Below are 22,951 nucleotides of genomic sequence, written 5' to 3' on the forward strand. Positions count from 1 at the left end.
ATCCTGCAGTAGGAATTGGAAAGGCTGTCTTCTTATACATCTATTTAAATGACGTCTTATAAATGTATTTAAATAAAATGCTTTTGATTTCACTTTTCAAAAAGTTATATTTAAGAGGCCTTGTACAGGTAAGGTAGCCTTTTTCCTAGACTGCAGAGTAGTTGTCAAATACCAGTCATGTTTTCTTCTTTGGGTATTAGAGCATGCAATTTTTTCTCTTTCTGTAAGCATCAAAAAACAGTGTTCAGACTCAAGAAAAACAAAAGCACTTGAAATCTTCAGTCAATAATATTCATGATCATATTTTAAACTTCAGACATTTATGTCTTTAAAAATATGGAGGAAATGGGGCTGGAGAGATAGCACACGGGTAGGGCGTTTGCCTTGCACGCGGCCGACCCGGGTTCAAATCCCAGCATCCCATATGGTCCCCTGAGCACAGCCAGGGGTAATTCCTGAGTGCAGAGCCAGGAGTAACCCCTGTGCATCGCCAGGTGTGACCCAAAAAGCAAAAAAATAAAAAATAAAAATAAATAAAAATATGGAGGAAAGTAGAGATTCTGTGTAAATAAATGAGTTGTGGGGCCAGGGTTATAGTATAGTGCATAGGTTATTTGCCTTGCATGTGGCCAACCCAGGTTTGATTTCCAGGACGCACTATGATCCCCCAATCCTCCCTAGGAGGGTTCCCTGAACACAGAGCCAGGAGTAAGCCCTGAGCATTGCTAAGTGTGCCCCCCAAATAAACATAAAAAAATTAGTTGTATTCAAGGAAGATAATGCTATGGAAACAATATATTTTCTAATAATATATTGTACCACATGATATATTGTATCATATACATACACCTTCTGAGAGAAGATGCTTTCTAATTAAACTTAAAGTAACACAAGCTGGAATGTGGCTCAGTGGAAGAGTTCTTGCCTTGCGTGTTTCACATCCTGGGTTCAATTGCCAACATAATGAAAGGAAAGAAGTGGGGAGAGAGGAGAGAGAGAGAGTAGACTTTTGGAAACATAACCTTAGTATAGGGTTGCTGGTGGATACGTGAACAGGATAAAGATAAAATGGCCTCAAGATGGAAAATGTCATGAAAAAAATAGTAAGTAGTAGGTGACTTAGACAAGTTGGGAATGTCAGGGGACGTTCCTGACATTCTAAGATTATTTCTGATCTTTTTGCAAAATATTCATTTTGGGAGAGTGCCAGTATTACCAACAAAATGCTCCAGTTTAACCACATATCTGACTCAAAGTGGCATTTCTTAAGCTCTTGAATAAAATCTTTACAGCCCCATTAAACAATACCAGGTAAGATATACTTTGAATTCTTCTGGATTCCTCCTCTCTACAAAGTACATTGGTATTTTCTATTCTACCTGCTATTGTTCCACTTGCATACATAATCTCAGACACTGAAATCCTTGGCTCTGAGAAGCATCAGTAGGTATTCAGCAATTCACTTTAATCTTTAACTGGTTTCAGAAATGGTGAAGACTTTTGCTTCTAACCATATGGGATTTTTTTAAAAGGCTTCTGATATGGCTTAAAATAATAGTCAACTCAGTTTCAGTGCAATTCAGATATTTACAGAAACGTTTACTCTATTTATGAAGCACTACTAATGGTTTCATAGCCTCTGGCACAACTTTGCCAAAGCACTGCTTTGACACAGCCAGTCCTTTTGTTTGCAAAGAGCTGTCCCAGAAATGTGCATAGTATTTACAGTGGCAAACTTGTATTGCACCGCCAGTTGCTAGCTGAGCAGAAAGTAATAGAAACCTTGGACAAATCTAAATGGTCTCAAAAGGATTTACAGTCTGGGGGAGAACATTTCAGATGTAAAGTCACTTTGGGAATATTATAAAAAATGAAATTCTGTTGCAAGCAAGCATGAAGAAAATAAACCATTTGTAGCCTAGTTTCCAAGATGCCCTTCTGAGTATGAGAGTTATCTGTCTCAGTAGAATGCTCCTGAATACTTTGGAACCTGGGTATGTTAATCAGATGGTTCTCAAACAGTAAGAGTTAGGGCCATACCGAACTCCAAGGGCCAGTACTCCACGCAGAATCTTGAGGACAAGCATGTGTGTTACAATGCTCATGATCTGGAGGTTTATTAGGAATTTCACAGCTCAAGTCTGGAAACCGTTCACCATTGGACCGCTGACAGACCACCAATCTTGTTCGCAGGCCTCCACCACACAGCTTAGTACACTGGAAGGAAGGAAGGGATGCTGTAGTTATTTTGTCTGCCTGTAATAGCCTACAACACATTTTGTTTTCATGAGAAATGTCTCTTAGCCCAACTCTACCACAACACTGGGCAAGGTAAGTCTCTAAGTAGAAACGAAAGACCAAAAATAATGTTGACATCAGAATACTCTACTATCAATTATTGAGCAAATTTTCACCTTTATTGAAGACAATTGTATGTTATTGTGTCAAGAAGCTAATACATTGCTCACTTTATAGATGGGCAACTGAGCCTCATGTTAAGTAACTTGATCACAGTCAATTCAATAGCATAGGAGTAGAGTAAATGACAGCCTTTTCTTTGAGGTATACAAAATGGGAAAAAAAAATCAAACAAGCACATATCTTAAAACTGCCCAGTACTAAATCAAAGAAATAATGACTTAGTCCATTTATTTTTTGACAAGCCTCTTAGAAGTTGTCACAGCCCTCTGGCTATTCTGGGACTCCAATCTCCATAGACCTCATGACGTTATATTTTATGTCCACTGAATCTTAGGAAAACTATGCTTTTTCCGTAAAATGAATAAACAGTGTGGTGGGAACACTGGATAAAGTTCTGACTCCTGGCTGGACCCAAGCTTCTGAGGCAGGAACAAATTTTGTTTCTTGGAAAGGATGGCTGTGCTCACATCCAGGAATATGGACATTCGGGTTCCCTGCTGTGTCAAGATCCCTGCCAGATCTCCCACAGCATTTAGAATGATCTGGTCCGAGTTGACAGCGAGCATCCCAGCATATGTGCAGACTCTTCTGGCTTCAGTCCAATTACAGAAGCTTAATCATAGGCCCCCCAGGACAGAAGTTTGTGAGCAGTTTTTGGAAATCCACAATACATGAGTCTCAAAGCTAGACTCCCCCTTCCTGCCTTTCAACAAAGCCCTTGAGAATGACGTACTGTTCATGAAAGTCAACAAAACTCTGTGAGGACAGCCTGTGACTACTAGGTTACGTGCATGCAACCATGAAATGTGTACACATGATTTCAGTTAGCCAGGAGTTCAGACTAATGTGCCCATCCATCTCTCTTGTCTTTGTACCCATCTTGGTACTGGGGTCTCCAAGATGTTAATCTTCATGCTTTATTCTATAAATTTTACAGTCAAGACAGGACAGCTCAACAAGCTTTAAACATGTGTGCTCCCTCTGGATTTGAGAGTAGAGAGATACAATTTTGGTCAATTAAAAAAAAAAGCAATGTGCATCTAAATGCTAAATGCATCTAAATACTACACGATAGTAGCCCCAAACCCTAAAAGTAGTCAAAAACAATAGCGATATGACTAATAATGATTAGGAATAAAATAATTATTATGATTATAACAGAAGTTAACTTTGAAGTCTAAGGCCAGGCATTTGGCATTCACTCTCTCCTATGACAGACATGAATGCTGTGAAGATAATGCATTATTATTCCACATAAAGATAAGGATCTAGACTTTGACCAAAGTTACAATTCTTGCTCAGGTCACAGACTTAGAAGACCCAGAGCTAGGAATGGGACCCAGTCTTTTTGTTTCTTTTTGGTTCAAATACTCTATTTAGTTTTTTCATCAGTCACAGCAGGCAACCTTTAAAGGCTAATACCTGAAGAGTTTCATTTGAATAATATATATTCATTTTTTGAGACTAAAGCTAACCATTCACATCCATGTTTTAAAATATATCACATTCACTGGGATAACAGTAATTATAAATTCTGGATTTACCTGGGATTTAAGATATTGCCCCAAACTCTGAAGAAGGCACAATTTCTTGGGATTCAGTTAATATATAGTTTTAATCACTTTAAAAGCATTCATTTTGAATGCTTTTAGCCTCTGTCAGCAGAGGCTAACAAATAATTTAAGCTAGTCTTTATCTGTATTTCCTAATTTTCCTCTCCCATGTATTTAAGCTGCCACAAATAGATGATACACATGATTTTCAAAGAGTCCATAACTAAGACAAGTGTCCAAGAAAGTTTCAAATCAAGAAGCTTTCACACATGTTAATTCTTTTTTTCTTGCACCGTAGCACTGTCATCCCGTTAATCATTTATTTACTTGAGCGGGCATCAGTAGCATCTCCATTTGTCCCAGCCCTGAGATTTTAGCATCATAATTTTTTTCTTATAATAAAAAAGTAAAAAAACAGTATTTGGAAGGAAAATAGCCTAGTGATTTCTCCAAAGGCATATAGGTGAATAGTTCCCTCTCACCTCTCCCCAGCTGCCATAGGCCCACTGAGGACAGGGGCCGGACTCGCAGGCTCTGTGCTCATCAGGCTTGATTCTCTCCACACAGTCGTTGGCAGTGTATCCATTCTCATCCTGACACACAACCACACGTCTCTGGGATCCACCAGCACAGGTACTGGAACACTAAACACATTGGACATCAGTCAGCAGAATATTCCCACCTCAATTCCCCTTGTGGGTGCACAGAAAGCAGTCTGTTAAAAGGAAAGAAACCATCATGACAGAGACTGTTCTCAAGTTCTCCCCCACAGATAAGATGTGACCCCTCCCAGGGGGATTGTTGAATGCCCATATCTTCCAAACTCTGGGAACATAGCTTTGCTTGGGGTTAAGTGAGCAGTTATATCTGATGACTTTCAAGGCAGACTCCCTCATCACTGTATCACTGTATCGCTGTCATCCATTGCTCATTGATTTGCTTGGGTAGGCACCAGTAACGTCTCCATTGTGAGACTTGTTGTTACTGTTTTTGGCATATCAAATATGCCACGGGGAGCTTACCAGGATCTGCCGTGCGGGTGGGACACTCTCGGTAGCTTGCTGGGCTCTCCGAGAGGGGCAGAGGAATCGGTTTGGCCACGTGCAAGGCAAACACCCTACCCGCTGTGCTATTGCTATTGTAGTCCTCCTTGATTCTCTGCATCTGGAGGCACACAGAGGTTTGACTAACTCCACAGTCCGTTGAGAAATTCTTTGCTTCTCAAAACTCTGAGCACTATTTAGAAGCAGCACTTGACTTTGACTTCCCTTTTAATACTAGGGTCAAGTTACATGCTGAAGAAATTGCCAGTAGTTGAAATGAAGCTTCTGTCTGAAGCCAGTGAATTGCCTAAGTCCAACAGCACAGAATGCTATTTAGCCATCACTTCCTAGCAGGTAATATTGCTTTCTCCCACTTCATAATAGCCTCTACATCCATGGCTAATGGTATAGCAAGATGGGCTTTATTTTTAACTTCCCAATGACAGTAATTAAATTTCACATTGTCAATCCTCTCTTGAGGCACACTTTCAGTTTAGCGTTCCTTCTTAGGGTTGTCTAGAATTATGTTTATATTTCAGTCAGTTTCCCACACAAGCTTCTCATAACTCTTGTATTTATCTACATCTTAAGTGTTTTTCTCTCTATAATTTCCTTATCTTTTGAAACCCAATGTGTTTACTAGTACCCTTAACTTATAAGATCAGTTTGCTTATAAAATAGCCATCTAGTCCTGAGAGCAATGCAATTACCAAGCCTCAAACTGTGTTGGCAATAAAGTTCTGAGCTCTGATTTATTTGTGCTTTCTATCAAACCCAAGCTCAAAACAATGCTATTTCAATATACCTACAAACACTGTGTCTCTGGTAAGCCCTTTCCATGTAAAGGTGTGGATGTATGTTTTTGCTTATTGCACTGAAACTTGATGCAATGTCCCAGTTCTTGTCAAACAAATTATGAGTGTTTTTGAAACTTAGTAGATTTACTTTGCAAATGCAGAGCAAGACAACAGGTTTATGAATTTTTTTCTGAGAAATAATTTATACAATTTTTGATTTATAAAAATTTACCCCACTCTCTGAGGTTTCTGGTATACTTAAACTTGAAAATAATTTTTCTATTTTTCTATGATTTAGTATATAACTAAAAAAATACACAGAATGATTATTTTAATTGGCTTTGATTAGGGAAAAACACTTAAAATGTTGGGGTCAAAGAGAAAGTATGGGGGTTAAGGTGCTTGGCTTGAACATGGTCAACCGCAGTTCAGTCCCTAGCACGACATGTGCCCTCCCCCCTCCCCATGCACTACCAAGGGCACAGAGGCAGGAGTAAGTCCTGAACACAGCTGGTGTAATCCACATAACAGAACAAAACAAAATGTTTTTAATGTTAGGAAAGATTTTCTATTTATAAATAATGTATAATTCCTTTATTATGTCACATATGAGCACTATTGCCCCAGTAAAATGATTGACTCCTTGAAGCAAGGCCATATGTTCTAACATGGGTCCCTGTTGGCTCCCCTAGTAGTAAGGCTGCTTAGAGGATTTACTCCCTGGTTCAATTAAAGTTTCTGGTAAGAGTATCTCTACAAACCTCGTGTTTCTCTCCTTCAATAAGTTTAATCAGTGCAAGGACGGACAGATGCTTCAAGGTGAACCAATCCACAGACTTACAAGTAAGCAACCCTTGAACTTCCCATTGCTTCTACTGAGAATTTGACCCAAGGGGTATATACTCAGCTGGGGCTCGATAACTGCACTGCATTATCCTGAAACCAGGGCCCACTTGGGCTTTTATCCTCCCATCGTCAGGTGACATACTGTAAATAATCTTCCTCCAGGTCCAATACTGTCTTCATTATGAATTACATGGACTTTTATTGCTATCCCCAGGTCTGCAAACTTTGGACTTCTTTGGTTAACAGTTCCATGTCCACACTGCTTTGAACAAACTTTAATATCCACTCTGGGCAAAATGTGAGAGACGAGGACTAGAGGGGTGGTTCTAAGCAGTACATACCCTACATGTGGAGGTCAGAATTTGATCCTAGGTACCGTGTAGTCTCTGAGCACTACTTGATCCTGAGTAGTCTCCAGAACCACTAGCCCTGATCACTGAGCTCTCCTGCCTGCATGGACAAGTGGGATAATGTTGCAAACAGGCCCCAGGTCACCTGACCAATGCTTGAGAGATTTTTCCCTAAATAATTAACAAAATGAAGAATGGAATTTAGAGAAACACTAGGTGATGAACATCTGTTTTTATTCCCTTTATATCTGAAAATTCAGTGATCTTTAATTTAAAAAAAAATTTTAGTCATCATTATCGGCAATACTGTTAATTTTTTTTACAGTTAAAAAACGATAGCGTTCTTAATTTACTTCATTATTTCTTTAGTTTTATATAAACTACATTGTTCTGGGGGACCAGAGATAGCACAGTGGTAGGGCATTTGCCTTGCACGCAGCCAACCCAGGTTCGATTCTTCTGTCCCTCTTGGAGAACCCGGCAAGCTACCTAGAGTATCCTGCCCGCATGGCAGAGCCTGACAAGCTACCCATGGCATATTCAATATACCAAAAACAGTAACAAGTCTCACAATGGAGACGTTACTGGTTCCTGTTCAAGCAAATGGATGAACAATGGGATGACAGTGATACAGTGATAGGGTCTTTAAGTACAACAAAATGTTTGTCTTTATTAATTATCTTTTAAGAATTCATTTCTCCTCTGACCCTTCTTCCCAAGGTGCTACATTGGTGAGCATGTCTATTATGAGTGTGCTCCTGCAGAGTCAAGAAGAGAGTGAGTAGAACTGGAGCAATTCAGACTTTCTAGGTCTTTCAGATCCTTTTGAAAGGCATTCATGAAGACACAGACTCCTTCCATACACTACCCTGGACTTACTGCTTCAGCTCTAGAGCGGGAGTTGAGCAAATACCATTTGAGGGCCACCTGACTCTATAAATAAAATTTTAGTGGTGGGTCAGGGATGTGGTTCAAGTGGTATATCACATGTCTGACATGTGCTGAGGGTCTGGATTTGATCCTCGGCACTGCAAAGATCTAAGCACTGCTGGGAGGGGCCCCCACAATAATAAATCAAAATGTTAGTGAAAAACAGCCATGCCCACTCATGTAAGCATTGTGTCTGCCTCCTTTTGCAGTATTATAGTAGAGTTGGTCAGTTGCCATAGAGACTGTCTGGCCCACAGCTGAAAATATTTACTAAATTCAGATCCCTGAAAACACTCTGGTCTCTGTCACTGCTGGGGCTAAATGAATAGTTGTGTTTGTTTTGCTTTTACTTGAAGAGTCTATCTCTTTTCTTTTGCTTGCAACGGGGGATCCCCTAATTTATAATACACAGTAAACTTCAGCCAGGATTTGCGATGTTACAGATCTCCTATAAAATGAAGTTCTTAGTCTAAATCTGCTGCAAACTTTGGAAGCCCATCCTCTAGTCCTGATGACTAACTGCTGCCATTCCTGCCATGGAAGTAAAGATCGGACCCAGTTTGTGTACCTATGCAGGCAAAGAAAGACAAGATATCTGCATGCGATTGAGTGCAGGTCTGGTATATCAAACTACAATTGAAAAATCACATTGTCCATCTTTAGTCTCAGTTAACTGGGCAGAGGGAAAAAAATCCCCACCAAAAAATAGGCATAACGGGAAAATGTATGGTATTACCCAAGTGCTGAGAAAATAAATAAACAAAAAAAAAAACAAATAAATAAAATGTTACCTGATTATTCCAGAAAGGATTGCCTAATCCATTCGAATTGGGAACTTTACCGAGGACAAAATCCTTAGATCTTAAAAGAACACATCATCCTCAGTGTAGTGCTAAATGAGAATGTCTTGAAAACTTGTTTGTTTGCCAAAGTACTTGTGTTATCATTAGATCATATATGTGTGTTTTAAAGTTTCTGCACCAGCAAATTCATGGAACATTTAGCGGTATCTTTCTAGATCTCCCCTTAATTTCTCAGTATCTAAATCCCTGATCTCTATCTCTTCAAACCAAGACTAGGAAGTGTGTAGGAAGAGGAAAAGAGAGATCGTCCTGGGCCCCATGACAGCTGTTCCACATATAATCCACATTTGCAGTGCATGAAAATGCTCACTGGCTAATCAGTATTCACAGGAAAGTAAATCTAATTACTAAAATATAACCACAGTGGGAAACAGGCAGTTTCCTCCTAATGCTTTTTAGTCCAAAAATAATTAAATATAATTAGCAGTAATAGAAAGAAAATAATAGCAACCAATTTAAAAGAAGACCCCTGAGTAATTAGTGAATACTTAACTCCCACACCTTCATAGGGTTTCCTGCCACCTACATTTCCATTAGGTATGTCCAGTTTTCCATATTGTGATTATTTGGGGGATATTACTTAGTTAAAAAAGTAGCACTGTAGCACTGTTGTCCCTTTTCTCGTTGATTTGCTCGAGCGGGCACCAGTAACATCTCCATTGTGAGACTTATTGTTATTGTTTTTGGCATATCGAATATGCCATGGGTAGCTTGCCAGGCTCTGCCATGCGGGCAGGATACTCTTGGTAGTTTTCTGGGCTCTCTGAGAGGGGCGGAAGAATCGAACCTGGGTCAGCCGTGTGCAAGGCAAACGCCCTACCCGCTGTGCTATCGCTTCAGTCTAGTTAAAAAAGTATAATAGTATAATATTCAAAATTAAATTTATCCTTAGGACATTAAACAATATTATTAAGGTCATCTGAATTTGAAAGACAAAGAAAACAATAATAAAAAGAGTATAGTCAACATGTATTCAGTTCTCTGTGGCATATAGAATGAAAGAATTTGATTTGCATTTAATTCTTACAACTCAAGACCTGGAATTTTTGTTAATTTTATTTACAGACAAGGAAACTGAGCTCAAAGAGGAGAGGAAATTTTAGAGCCCCCAAATTTAAAATTATAGGCCCTTGGTTCCAACAGAGGCACTGTCCCTCACGGCCCATGCTTTATGGTGGTACTTCTCAAAGCACAGGGTTTTTACCTGAACTGGAATTACCTCTCAAAACAGTAGATTCCAGGACAATGATCTAATAGTGCAAATCACACAGAAACCAGGCCATTTTCAGACTAGATTCATTGGGATAACTGCATAAAGGAGAATGACTTTCATTAAAAGCTCCTTTGCAGGAAAACTTTTCTGCCATTTGAGTTCCTCTACAGGTTTCTTGTTATCTTCAGAACTGGGCATCATGACCTCCACAGCTCTTTCCAGAAGGCCACCAGGTCATGTCCCCCAGGAATGATAAACTCTCCATATGCAGTGATAGTGCATGTAGGCAACAACCTGACACTTCCAGGGACTGCAAATCATCTCCCAAAGTAAAAAGGCATGTGGTCAATACCTTCTTAGAAAAACTAAATGCTGGGGCCAGAGACAGAGGCATGCGCCTTGCATGCAATTGACCCAAGTTCAATCCCCAGCACCACATATGGTCCCCTGAGCACTGCCAGGAGTGATCCGCCGGCACATAGCCAAGAGTATGCCCTAAGAACAGCCAGACGTGGCTCCCAAACGCCCCCGCCCCAAATAAATAAATTAAATGCTTGGAAGATATTTCTTGTTTCCTTCCAAACACATTATCAAGTGAAAGAGACACCATCAAGTGATGGAAAAGCTCCATGAATACTCACTGCTCCCCAGGGGCCAGTCCTCCACTGGTTTCCTCCAAGCACATGAGTGCGGCTTGGGTTGGCACTCCTGGGACTGTAATCCTCATTTTGGAAAGGGTACTGAGCGAGTCCACTGTCTGGGATCCTTTGAGGGCATGGTGACATGGAACATTCCTTAGCTGTTTCTGGTATATATTCTGGGTCACACTGACTCTGGTCAATCACATGGTCACTGTAGTTGACGCAGACCACTTGTCGAGTGGCCCTACCTTGCCCGCATGTTACGGAGCACTAGGAGAAGGTTCAAGGAGAGAAAAGGGTCAATCTCTTGGCAGTTATAAATTCCCGTGTTTGGTTATCTGGTATTTTCTGCAATTGGCCCACTGCCCATCCAAATGCTGAAGCCAAAAACCTTAGCATCACCCTTGTGTGCCCATTTTCCTTCTTACCCCATAGTAATTTCACTAAGAAATCCCTTTTGCTCCATATTTAAAATATATTCCCATCCCAGCTATATCTCACCATCTCTTCACCCCCCTATTCCAAGCCTTCTCTTGCTGTGAATACTGCTCCACCCAAGATTAGGCACATATCTCAAACCATGACCCTTGCAACACAGTCAGATTACACTGCTCCTTCCAGTGGTTTCCCAACTCATTTTGAATACTATCCCAAATCCTTACCTTGACCTTGCACTCCTTTTAGGATATGGCCACTAGCTACCTCTGACTCATCCCATATTACTCTCCGAAGATTTTCTCCAGACACAGTAGCCTTAAGGACCTTTACGGAGCTTGCCAAGAACATCCTCATCTCAGGGTCTTTGCCCTGCTGCAATTTTTGTTTTATGACACATACATACACGTGGTTCACTGCTTCATTTTATTCCTGTCTCCTGCAGTGAAAGGTTGGGCTTTTTCTGATTACCCTGTCTAAAAGCACTTAAAATCAAATGGAGTAATGGCATAATTTACAAACCATGCCATAAATTGTCTTGATTTTCATCTAATGCTCAACAGTGTCTGTATTATATGTCAATGTTTTCCTTTGTTTATTGATTGAAATTTTCATGGGGATAATCTTAAAGAAGGCAAAGACTTCATTATTTGGTGTCCACTGCTCTTTCTACAGTAAGTGTTAACAAAACTTTGTAGAGCAGACCAATGAATCTGATAAATGCAAAGATGGATGGACAGATAGATTCATGGTAAGATGTTTAGTGGTTTAAGGCATGAGAATGAGGTTATCTTTCACTTCTTGGACACCTATTATCTTAGCAATATGCTAAGCATTTAACATACCTATCAAATAATCCTCATAACAGTCTTGTTCAGTATTTTATTTTGGTTATCTTTTAAAAGCCAAATAATCTTGTAGATAAGGACTTTATGTAAAATGACCAAAATAAAGCAACTAGTAATTGCTAAGGTCTGGATTTTTACCTCTCTCTCTGAACCCATCCTAAAATGCTTCTTGGTGTTCATAGGAAATCGCTCCATTGAATTGGATAAGAAATACTAATTCTTACTTTGGGCAGTGAAGCCAAAAGCCTCTGGACTCTATGGATCAAAGGATACAGGAAGCACTAACTCAAAGTCAGATGCCCTCTAGTTAGCCCCATCCAACTTCTTATTGATTCTGTTGGTACTCCATAGCTACATTCTGATATGACTCATTTAAAGGTGGGTTTTCAAACAACCCAAAATGGAAAAAGGTTTCATTAGACTTTAAGTTCATTTATGTAAGTGTGAGTGTGAGTGTGAATGTGTGTGTGTGTGTGTATTTGTAGAAGGTCTTCTCTAGTGTGCATAGGAGGCCTAGAAGTGATTCTGTTCAGATTCTGAAGTGCCAGGGATTACCCAGATGACCTTGGTGGTGTTCAGGGGTCCACAGAGGTATATTTACTGATACTTAAGGACCAACTAGTGCTGGAGATGGAGACACAGTTGGCAGCTTAAAAAACATGCACCTCAACCCTTGTACTTTCTCTCTGTCTCCCTGATTTAGATATTTATTTTATTATTTTATTTTATTTTATTTTTTAAGCATTTTTGTGTCACACCCGGTGATGCACAGGGGTTACTCCTGGCTCTTCACTCAGGAATTACTCCTAGCATGCTCAGGGGGACCATATGGGATGCTGGGAATCGAACCTGGGTCGGCCGCGTGCAAGGCAAACGCCCTACCTGCTGTGCTCTTGCTCCAGCTCCCCGATTTAGATACTTTTAAAAGGTGCTTTTCCTGTAACTCCCTCACTAAGATCTGTACCAGCTGCACACATTTGTGACAGAATAATTTAAATTATAAACAAAGTCCAGTTCTGACACACCACCCTTTGACATCTGGGATGTACTATTTTTCATTCCCATTCATGTATCCTTACTCCTCTCCGAATTGCAAAGAATTCACTTGCTTACAGCACTCCAGTCCAATGCTTTCCACCGCCCACAGGGGATCACAGAACATTCCTCCTTTTCCAATGGCCTAGGCAAGGTTGAACAGGCACTCTCATCAGCCACAGAGCCGTTCTCATCCCGGCAGCTGACATATCTCATCCGGGTACCTTTTCCACAAGTAGCTGAGCACTGGATATTGGAATAAAATAGTGTAGATACTTTACATAAAACAGTAACTCACAGTCTAGAAACCCACTTTCTACAATCAAGCCAGGGACCATTCATTCCCCTTCCACCCTCTCTACTTCTTCCATTCAATTTCTTACTGGAGTCCAAGACCCAAATCTCCACTGGGTTCTTGGTACACTGTGAATGTGAGAGCTTCTCCTTGCTTCTGGGGGAAATGCTGGAATGTGACAAGATGGCAATTCACAATCCTAGATGCAAAACAGGGTGGGGGGAAAGTAAAAGTTATCTTTACATCAAGGAATGATTTGATACTCATATTGTGTTAAAATATAAAGGCCAAGAATTCTAAAACCTTAGATTTCTATGTGACTTTGAGAAAAGTAATGTGGCACCGCTTAGCTCCAAGTTTTAAAATTATAAATAGGATCAAATCTTAGTTTTCATACTGAATTTATGGAGTATGGACTTATTTCATGATTTTAAAAACTATAGTTGCCTACTCATTCAGAAATAAAAACATACAGAAAAATGGAAATATGTCACAAGAGAAGAGCAGGATATCATTTTTAAAATTCTAATTGTTTATAGCTGAAAGGCAAATCCTGTACTCAAATCTCAATTAGATGCTAATCAGCAATTATTTCCTGGACTTACCTTCCTAAGAATCCAAAGATCAAATCTAGGCATAAGAGGTATATTCAATATTCTAGTGCCCAGGATATACATAACATCCTGCATTCCCTGAGAGAAAATCCTGATAATGAACCAAACTACTTCATGGGTAGATAATATTCTCAGACTTACAAATGGGGAAACTGAAGTAAACAACTGTTCACAATCACGCCCAACTTCAGTGGTTAGCAAATATTCTTTGACTTAATACATATCAGTATTAAGCCAAAGACGTTTTTTAAGATGTGGTAGGTTGGTTGTTAAGTGCTGGGGGCTTGGAGCTAAAGTGCCTAAAACAGCCTTGTCTTAACAGAGTTTACAGTTCAAATGAGAAATTTCTCAGTTGGCTTAAGACTTGCCTATACCTCAGCTTGTGGTCCAAAATAAATCACGGGGAATTTTATTTGCAGTGGAGAAGTGTACAGATATCACAACTTGTGGGGACTGTTTTAGAGTTAATTCATGTTACAGAATAATTCTGAGTGTATTTTGAGTCTCTGATTGCTATTTCATGATATATTTACATATAATGGCTAGTACTTCCCAGGTATATATTATTGGTGATTTAGAAAATTTTGATGAAGTAGGCAAAATAAAGATGATACAAATCAAATTGGCTTTGGGTCAATTAAGGACAGTATTCTTAATTTTGAATTCCATACAGTCAATTGACTCTCAAAAAATATTTTTATTGATTTTTTATAGAATGCTTACATCTCTTTCCAAACCATAGCTGTAACTGGCAAAGAAATACAATTCTGATACAAATGTTGGGTGATATTTTGCTTAAGAGAAGGTGAACATGAAATAATGAAGATGTTTATCAAAACTTCACTCACTCACCAATTAGAGAGAAATATCTTTGTTGAAACAGATAATTGAAGAATATTCTCTTACTTTTGTATTAATCACAAAATAATTGCTTCAGATAAACTTTTTCAGCACGGTATATGTTATTAACAATTTATCTATCACTTTATTATGTCTAATTTAGTGAAGCCATAAACTATTTTATATTAGAGCATTTGTTGATTTCTATAACATACGTGCTCTCACAGGACATCAAGATATTAAAGAGAATTGAGGAGAGATGTATAGGAATTCACCTTTATATAATAGCAATCCCACCTTAAGGATCCATGCACACAAAAAAGACCTCAGAAGCACAAATGATAGAAAAATGTAGAAAAAATGTGACAATCAAGTCATATTTATCACCTTAGATTTAAGCATCACCTATTGAAATTTAGCTTTACATTTTTAGTTTTCATAATACCACTAATTAACAATAAGCTTACAAATTAGCCCAAAACTCCATCATAACTTGTACAAGCCAGCTCCAGCACAGAGCTGCCTGGACATGTGACCCTGTATGCTGCATCATGCATGGAAATATTTTTTAAAATAATTTTAAGAACACCAGACCAATCACTCAACACTTCATACAATATGAATCAGAATAAAACCTAATAACCTAAAAATAACCAAAGAACAAAATCAGTTCATCAAAATGAAGCAAATAAATTCAGACAGTTCAGTTCATCAATTGGTTTCTCTACCTATGGCAGGGCTTCAGTTTTGACTGAACTGTTAGGACGGTGCAGCATTTAGTGAAACCAAGTCAACAGATGAGTTGGATGAAAGAGATCTCACCTGGGTATTGGATGGTTTAGTTGCTGCACTGCATTCTTTGTCATCTACCACTGACATGTAAGTTCCAATGATGCATTTCACGACTCGAAGCTGGTATCCCTGTCCACAAGTGACACTGCACTAAGGAAATAAAATTGAAGAGAAAGTATAAACTTTCAATGAATTTTTCTCTTTTTCTTACTTTCTCTATAACATTCCATGAGAGAAAAAAAAATTATTTCATCAAAGTGGGTCAGATGATTGGCATTGACATAGAAACTAGTCAAAAATGGGCAATGCTCCTCTGTTCAAATTAAATACATTACACAAGAACTTTTGGAATGACTTCTACTCCTTATTGGCATTATTTTTGCAAAGGTTCAACTCTTTGACTGTGATACTGAGAAGGAGAAAAGTGAATGACAATCTTTTTCACGTCTTTCTCACTATACCTAGCAGTGAGCTATGGTGGAAAGGGTACCTAATGGAGTTCGTGATTCTAATTTGACTTCTGAAAACATTTCCTAAGCAAATATTTAGACTCTCAATATCTTTGTACAAGAAATACTATTTTTCAATATTATTTGTGAATTTACAATATTAGAAATGACCTAAATATGCAATATCCAAGAGTTAGGAAAACACAACATGGTACATAAGTGATAAAGAAAGCAATGTAGCCCCCAAGAAGACTTCTATTTCTTTGGAACTCTGGAATATCTTCAAATCTTACAGAAATTAGGTGAATGATTAATAAAGAAAGATGTCAAAATTCATCAAATAAGATATTGTAGCACTTTTCTTATCCACAAACCATATTACACATTCCTCTTAAAAGCATACAGGGGGCTGGAGTGATAGCACAGCAAGCAGGACGTTTGCCTTGCATGCGACCAACCAGGATTCAATTCCCAGCATCCCACATGGTCCCCCAAGCACCGTCAGGAGTGATTCCTGAGTGCAGAGCCAGGTGTAACCCCTGTACATCTCAGGGTATGATCCCTTCCCCCCAAAAAAATGCATACAGAATTTTCTGCAGTATAAACTATATATTAGGCCAAAAACCAATCTCAATAAATTTTGGAGAACTAAAATTTTAATAAGTATCTTCTTTGACCATAATGGGGTGAAGCTGGAAATCAAAATCAAAAGGGAAAATGTAAATTCACAAATATGTATAATTTGGTAACACATTCTTTCTATACACTGTGTCAAAGAGAAATATCAAAAGTAGTTAAATAGAAAAGGCAAATGAAATATTTTGAGATGAATTAAAACAGAAATAAAACATAAATATATGCTTTAATGCTTATAAACATTGTGAAAAAGAAAATTTAAAATAGAGATTAATTTGTCAGGGACCCTAGAATGGAGTTGAAAGAATATTAAGTGGGAGAAACTCATTCAACTATGCAGCTAGAAGGAAAATTAACTTTCCAACCACAAAACCACAGTCTTCCTGAAATATCACCTACATCTCTATAAGAAAATTTTTGGGACATTGCTCCCAATATTACTGTGGTAATTAATCAAGGATAAAAAGGAATAGTTTCTGCTTGTCAGCACCAATAATATTCCATAAAATCTTCCTTTTTCTTTTCCTTTAAAAACCTCATGCTTATTGGTCATCTTTGGAACACATCTCAAGAATATCTTGAAGCTGTATTTTCCTCATTGCAATTCTAAGATTTCCCTAATCCCAATAAACTCTCACTCTCCTTTGTCATCAATTTGCCATTAAGTTGTAGCAAAAGCAGTGCTTTTGGGGGGTTTGTTTTGTTTGGAGGCCACACCGGGCACAATGCCCAGGGGTTACAACTGGCTCTGCACTTAGTTTTTTTTCCTCTAAGTTTTGTTTTTTTAAATTTTGAGGAAGTCATACCCAGATTTATTCAGGGCTTATGCCACTGGATTCAGGAATTACTCCTGCTGGTTCTCAGGGGACCCAGGATCAAATGCGAAGTCAGCCTGATGCACGGCAAACACCTTAACTCCTGTACTATCTCTTCAGCCTCAGTTTTGATTTTTGGACCAGTCATAGTGACACTCAGGGACCACTCCAGACTCTGCTCAGGGACTTTTTTCCAGAAGTGCTCACGGGACCATGTGACAATGGAAATAGAATCAGGCCTCCCATACATATACTCAACTCACTAAGCTATCTCTCCAGCCTTTTTCCTTGATTTCTCACAATTCTCTTTCCTCTGCCAGTTTTGGCTTTGTTTAGTTCCTAAAAGTTTAAGGTTATTGATAAGATCTTTATTTTTAAAGGCCCTTTACAAATTTTTATTTTTATAAAAGAAGTGCTTTTTGGGTCAAGCCAATAGTACAGCAGATAGACTTCCTTGAACACAGTGGATCTGTGTTCAATCTCCAGCATTTTATATGATCCCTGAGCACTATCAGGAGTCATTCCTAAGTGTTTAAGTCTGAATAATGACCAAGAACTGTGCTCTTTTCTCTTACTATTCTCAAGAGTTTTGTAGCAGACCAAAAAGGAATCAATATGTAGAAGTGCACGTGGACTCATCTAATTTACTGTGAGTGGTCAGTCCTGATCGGTCAGTCTCACTGTGGATGCTGGTTACTGGGGAAAATTTTGCAGTGTGTTTATGCTAAAGACCAGCACCAGGGCCCACAACAGAAAACAGCCTGAGGAACTCACTGCACCCCATAGCCACCACTGTCTCTGAAACTACAGAATTCAGACCCATCCCAAGGACAAGGCACAGCAAACTCAAATATGACTCCCCTGTGCCCATGACTCCCCATGTTTCCCAAAAGTTAAAAATGCAACAAAGGTCTGGAATGATAGTACAGCAGGCAGGGCGTTTGCCTTGCATGCAGTTGACCTGGGTTCAGTCCCCAACATCCTATATGTTCCTCTAAGCACCGCCAGGAATAATTCCTGAGCGCAGAGCCAGGAGTAACTCCTGAGCATCTCTGGGTCTGATCCAACACTCCCCCCACAAAAAAAGCAATTGAACACAGATACACACACAGAGAAACTTTTGTACAGACTCAGGAGAGACTTTTTCTTGTATATACTTATATATCAAATCTCCCAGCTGATAAAAGAAAGAGATTCTATTAAAATTTAAGAATAAAACACAGAGAGAGAAATTGTAATGGTGAAGGAGTAAAACTTGCTCCCCTTGCTCCTATGCATATTGGAAAAAAAGTCATCAGTTAGGGGACTCAAGTTGTTGTGGCCACAGCAGGTCAATGTAAAGGGAGAATTATTCTCCAGGAGATTACGTAACTGACAGTAGACAGCTGCGTTGCTTCTCCTATGAACTCAGAATGCTATTTAAATAGTACCCAGAACACGTCTGCTTCTATATTAGGAAGGACTTAATCCCACAAGTCATGGCTTCTCAAATGCAAGCCCAAGGGACACTTTTCACGCTTTCTTTTGAATGGTTCAGGTTAAGACTGTGGAACCAACAGAACAGGCAACTCAGAAAAGTTTCTACAACCTTTGATCTGATTCATTCTGTTTGAAGTGTCTGACTTATTTATGAGAGTGAGTTTTGGAGTTGTGACTTTGGAAGCCAAAACATCCCTTTCAAATCCCAGTTCTGTCCTTCTTGCCAAATATACTAGTGCTGGATCACACTGTGGAGCAGACCCCACAGTGACACGTAAGGAGATAACATCAGCCAGACTGAAGATCTGTTGTGAATTTGTTCACTGATGCGTGGGCTCAAGCCATGGTTTCAACCCAAGGGCAGACATGCACGTGGGTTTATAAAGAAATAATCAGCTCCAGGAGGGCGAATAGCAATCCTCAAGGAAACGGAGCAACATGACTGTGGTTTCCCTGGGCTTGACCTGGCACCCTGGAGGTATAGTGCAAGGGTGGATGGGAACAGAAGCCTTTATTTCAGGCACCTCCTGAAATCCCAGAGGCTGGAATGCTCCTCTGCAGGTTCCTCTCCAGATAAGAAGGAAAGAATGTAGTCAAGAACTTTATCATTCTAAATACCTGTCCCCAGGGACCAGCCTGCCAGGATGCACATTCTGGCTGCTGGCAAGTCTGCACCGAGGCTGGCTTAGTCTCCGGGTCACAGAGCCTGTCGTTGAATCGATCTTCGCCAAACTGACACCAGACTTGGCGACGCTTATGCCCTTTGCCACAGGTGACCAAGCACTGCAATAAAAAGCAAAGCCCATTACGGTTGTGGTTCCTGGAGGTTATTCACTGATGAACTAGGACTGGGGTTCTCTTCTCTCATGGAAATTCCTCTTAGCAATGAGCACATACATTAAAAGGTCATTCCCCCCCCATATATTTATTAATTCATTAGTTCACTGTACACATAAGAACTGGCCCTGGGATCAGTTTCAGACACAGAATGAACTCAACACAGCATCATGTTCTGAAATAATAAAAAATAGTCTCCATGAATTTTGAGCATAGAAGCTCAGTAGAATGAATTTATATGTGAAGTCAACCTAAATTTTAAGCCCCATACAACCCAACTATGGATACTATGTCAAATGATCTCTCCATATCTCAATTTCCTTCTCACCTGTACAATGAGAATAAAATATGTACAACATTGCCTACTGCCAAGAACTGTGGAAGCTAAATGAAAATTTTATGCAACTTGCTTAGCACATGTTCATTCAATCAGTGTCAAACACAATCATTATTTCTATAAGCATATTATAAATTTTATAATGTAGAGCTTCTGAGAAATAGAACATCCATGATCCAAAAATTTCATATTAATGCTTGCTATTTACTTCTTTTAATAAGATATTCTTGCAAAGGTTTTCTCTTTTTTATTTAATTGTAAATAAGACTTTAGATATATTATCTATATTTTATTTATTTTTGGCTTTTTGGGTCACACCTGGCAATGCTTAGAGGTTACTTTTGGCTCTGCACTTAGGATTTACTTCTGGTAATGCTTGGGGGACCATGGGACACTGGGGTTTGAACCCAGGTTGGTCACATGCAAGGCAAATGCCCAATCCTTTTTCCTATTGCTCTGGCCCCAGGATCATTTCTTTAAGTGAAAGTTAAACCCAGTACCTTTGTCTGCATTTTTAAAAAAATTAAATTACTGGAGTTCAACACAAAATAAAAGCACTAGCCCTGTTATTATTATTTTTGTTTTTGGGTTTTGGTTTTGCTTTTGGAGGGGGGCATTGGAGCCACACCTGTAAGTGTTCAGGGCTTACTCCCAACTCTTTCCTCAGGGATCATTCTTGGTGATGCTCAGGGGACCATATGTGGTACTAGGGCTCAACCTGGACTGGCCACATGCAAAGAAATCATCTTCCTATTGTACTATGTTTATATATAGTATTATATGGAAATTATTATTAATTTGTTAATTTTATATTAATTTGTCTGGGAGTCCAACATTGGCAATCACATGCACTGCTACTTGCCTACAATTTCAAGGCCATTAATAGCAATTTCTTAGAATTCATATTTTATTTGATGCTGAAGTGAACAGTAAATAATGCACTGATATGGAAAAGCTAGAAAAGGAAATGTACAGAAATGTAACAGGGAAATGTTTCCCCCACATCTCTGACCTGACCCACAATAAGGAATTTCTGTTCCCCTTTATTTGCTCCCCTTAATGAAGAGGAAATCCACCTGATCTCCAGCAAGTGAGCACTAAGACAGTACTAGAGAACAAGAATGGCTCCTCTTCCTCCTCTGGCTGTCTTCTGGGCTAAGCAAGGGAGCACTTGCCTTCAACTTCATCAGATAAGGAACATAATGTGCAGGGGGGAATCTAGAAGACTCAACTCTGTCCTTTGTTTTTTAGCAACTAGATGAGTAAGTCACTCACTCACCAGGGTCTAATTTTTTTTTAATTTTCATGAGGAGTACATTGGAAATCTCATTTTAAAATGTATTTTATATCTAAGAACTTAATCTTGTCATTTTTTTGTGTTGTTTTTTTTTTTGGCTTTTTGGGTCACACCGGGCGATGCACAGGGGTTACTCCTGGCTCTGCACTCAGGAATTACCCCTGGCGGTGCTCAGGGGACCATATGGGATGCTGGGATTTGAACCCGGGTCGGCCGCGTGCAAGGCAAACGCCCTACCCGCTGTGCTATCTCTCCAGCCCCTGATCTTGTCATTTTTTTATAGTTTAGGTAAGAGGGCTACAGTGATGTTTAATAATGAAATCAATCTTCACCGGGCTGACTCTGAACTGCTAAGTTTATGGTACTAATGCACAAAGTTACTGAATATCATCACCATGATGCTCCCATAATCCCTTCACCCCTGTTCCAAGGTCACTTCTAGTTTGAGCTTCACTCCCCTTCCATACATCCACATTATTTGTTGATTGACCATTATAGTTTTGGTGCATTTTGTTACCATCCTTGCCATCTACCATATACTCAAGAACTTCTACCTCTGTTCTTGTGTTAGAGTCAACTTAACCATTCCCTCCTCCTGCCCCTAATCTAGCACTCTCAGGCTTAAATCCAGTGGCAAAGATTTATTATCAATTGACATTTCCCATATCCTTGATTTGATGAAATGAGGAAAGCTCATTAAAAAACTTTCAGATTTTGGCCAAAGCAGCTTTATGTCTAATGAGGCTGTGATTTCCTTCCCAGCAACTTAACCAGAGCTCAAAGAGGAAGGAAAGTAAGAGACAAAAACTTCAAGATCACCAACAGATGCTACTAGGATACATTATCCAGTCAAACATGCTGCATCCTGTGGATGAATGAAGGACTGTTATGTCTAGCACAGCAGTCAGGGGCCAGGTGGATTAGAGCTGCTGTTCTATCAAGGAGAGGTAAGAGGCATAGCAGGTATAACCAGGACAAGGAGACTCAGAATTAGCATATCAGAAACAACACAGGAGAAATAACAGCTCTCCTGGCTCACCTCTGACCAGCCTCCCGATTGCCACCGAGGACAAGGAAACTCATTGCACCCCTGAATGGTGACTCTCTCCTGATGTGTGCATTTGCTGTCATCCAAGACTTCGTTCTGGGTATTGACACACATAGCTCTTCTTCTCTGGGTTCCACCATCACAGCTTTTGGAACACTGAAAGATTAAAGAACTAAATCAAATTGTTGGCAAGTGTCTTCCCAAGCATCTCTATGGCTATGCTGGCTTATCTCTTTTAGCCCTGAAGAAACATCTAATCAACCAACCCTGCCATTTGAGCTGTTACTTTGGGTGTATTTATTATTGTTATCCATATATTTATCAATGAAGTCAATTATTACTGAATTGGCAACGGGAAATAAAATTTAAAACAGCCTTACGGTATAGAAAAAATGGCAGGTTGAGTGTGTTTCACCACTCCCAAGTTTTCACAAACTATGTCCATGTCAGACACTACCAATCAATTATCCTTTTCTGCAAAGTTTAAATGAAGTCAGGCATTATAAATCAGTCATTGGACTCTTTGCATGGCAGTTT

At 39.4% G+C, this 22,951-nt stretch overlaps 1 protein-coding gene across 1 annotated transcript in view; it reads right to left on the reverse strand.

Moving 5' to 3' along the window:
- The window catches only part of ADAMTS9 (ADAM metallopeptidase with thrombospondin type 1 motif 9), a 182,776-nt gene that overhangs the window by 76,854 nt on the left and 82,971 nt on the right, over nucleotides 1-22,951 (reverse strand). The window contains exons 21-28 of the mRNA XM_004612779.2: nucleotides 22,406-22,570; nucleotides 19,514-19,678; nucleotides 15,547-15,666; nucleotides 13,359-13,469; nucleotides 13,054-13,221; nucleotides 10,658-10,927; nucleotides 4,457-4,618; nucleotides 2,041-2,217 (exon numbers count right to left, since the gene is read on the reverse strand). Coding sequence (XP_004612836.2) covers nucleotides 2,041-2,217; nucleotides 4,457-4,618; nucleotides 10,658-10,927; nucleotides 13,054-13,221; nucleotides 13,359-13,469; nucleotides 15,547-15,666; nucleotides 19,514-19,678; nucleotides 22,406-22,570 — 1,338 coding nt within the window. The remainder of the gene's footprint in view (nucleotides 1-2,040; nucleotides 2,218-4,456; nucleotides 4,619-10,657; nucleotides 10,928-13,053; nucleotides 13,222-13,358; nucleotides 13,470-15,546; nucleotides 15,667-19,513; nucleotides 19,679-22,405; nucleotides 22,571-22,951) is intronic.

Source organism: Sorex araneus, chromosome 4 (assembly GCF_027595985.1).
Source record: "Sorex araneus isolate mSorAra2 chromosome 4, mSorAra2.pri, whole genome shotgun sequence".
Classification (NCBI taxonomy): Eukaryota; Metazoa; Chordata; class Mammalia; order Eulipotyphla; family Soricidae; genus Sorex; species Sorex araneus.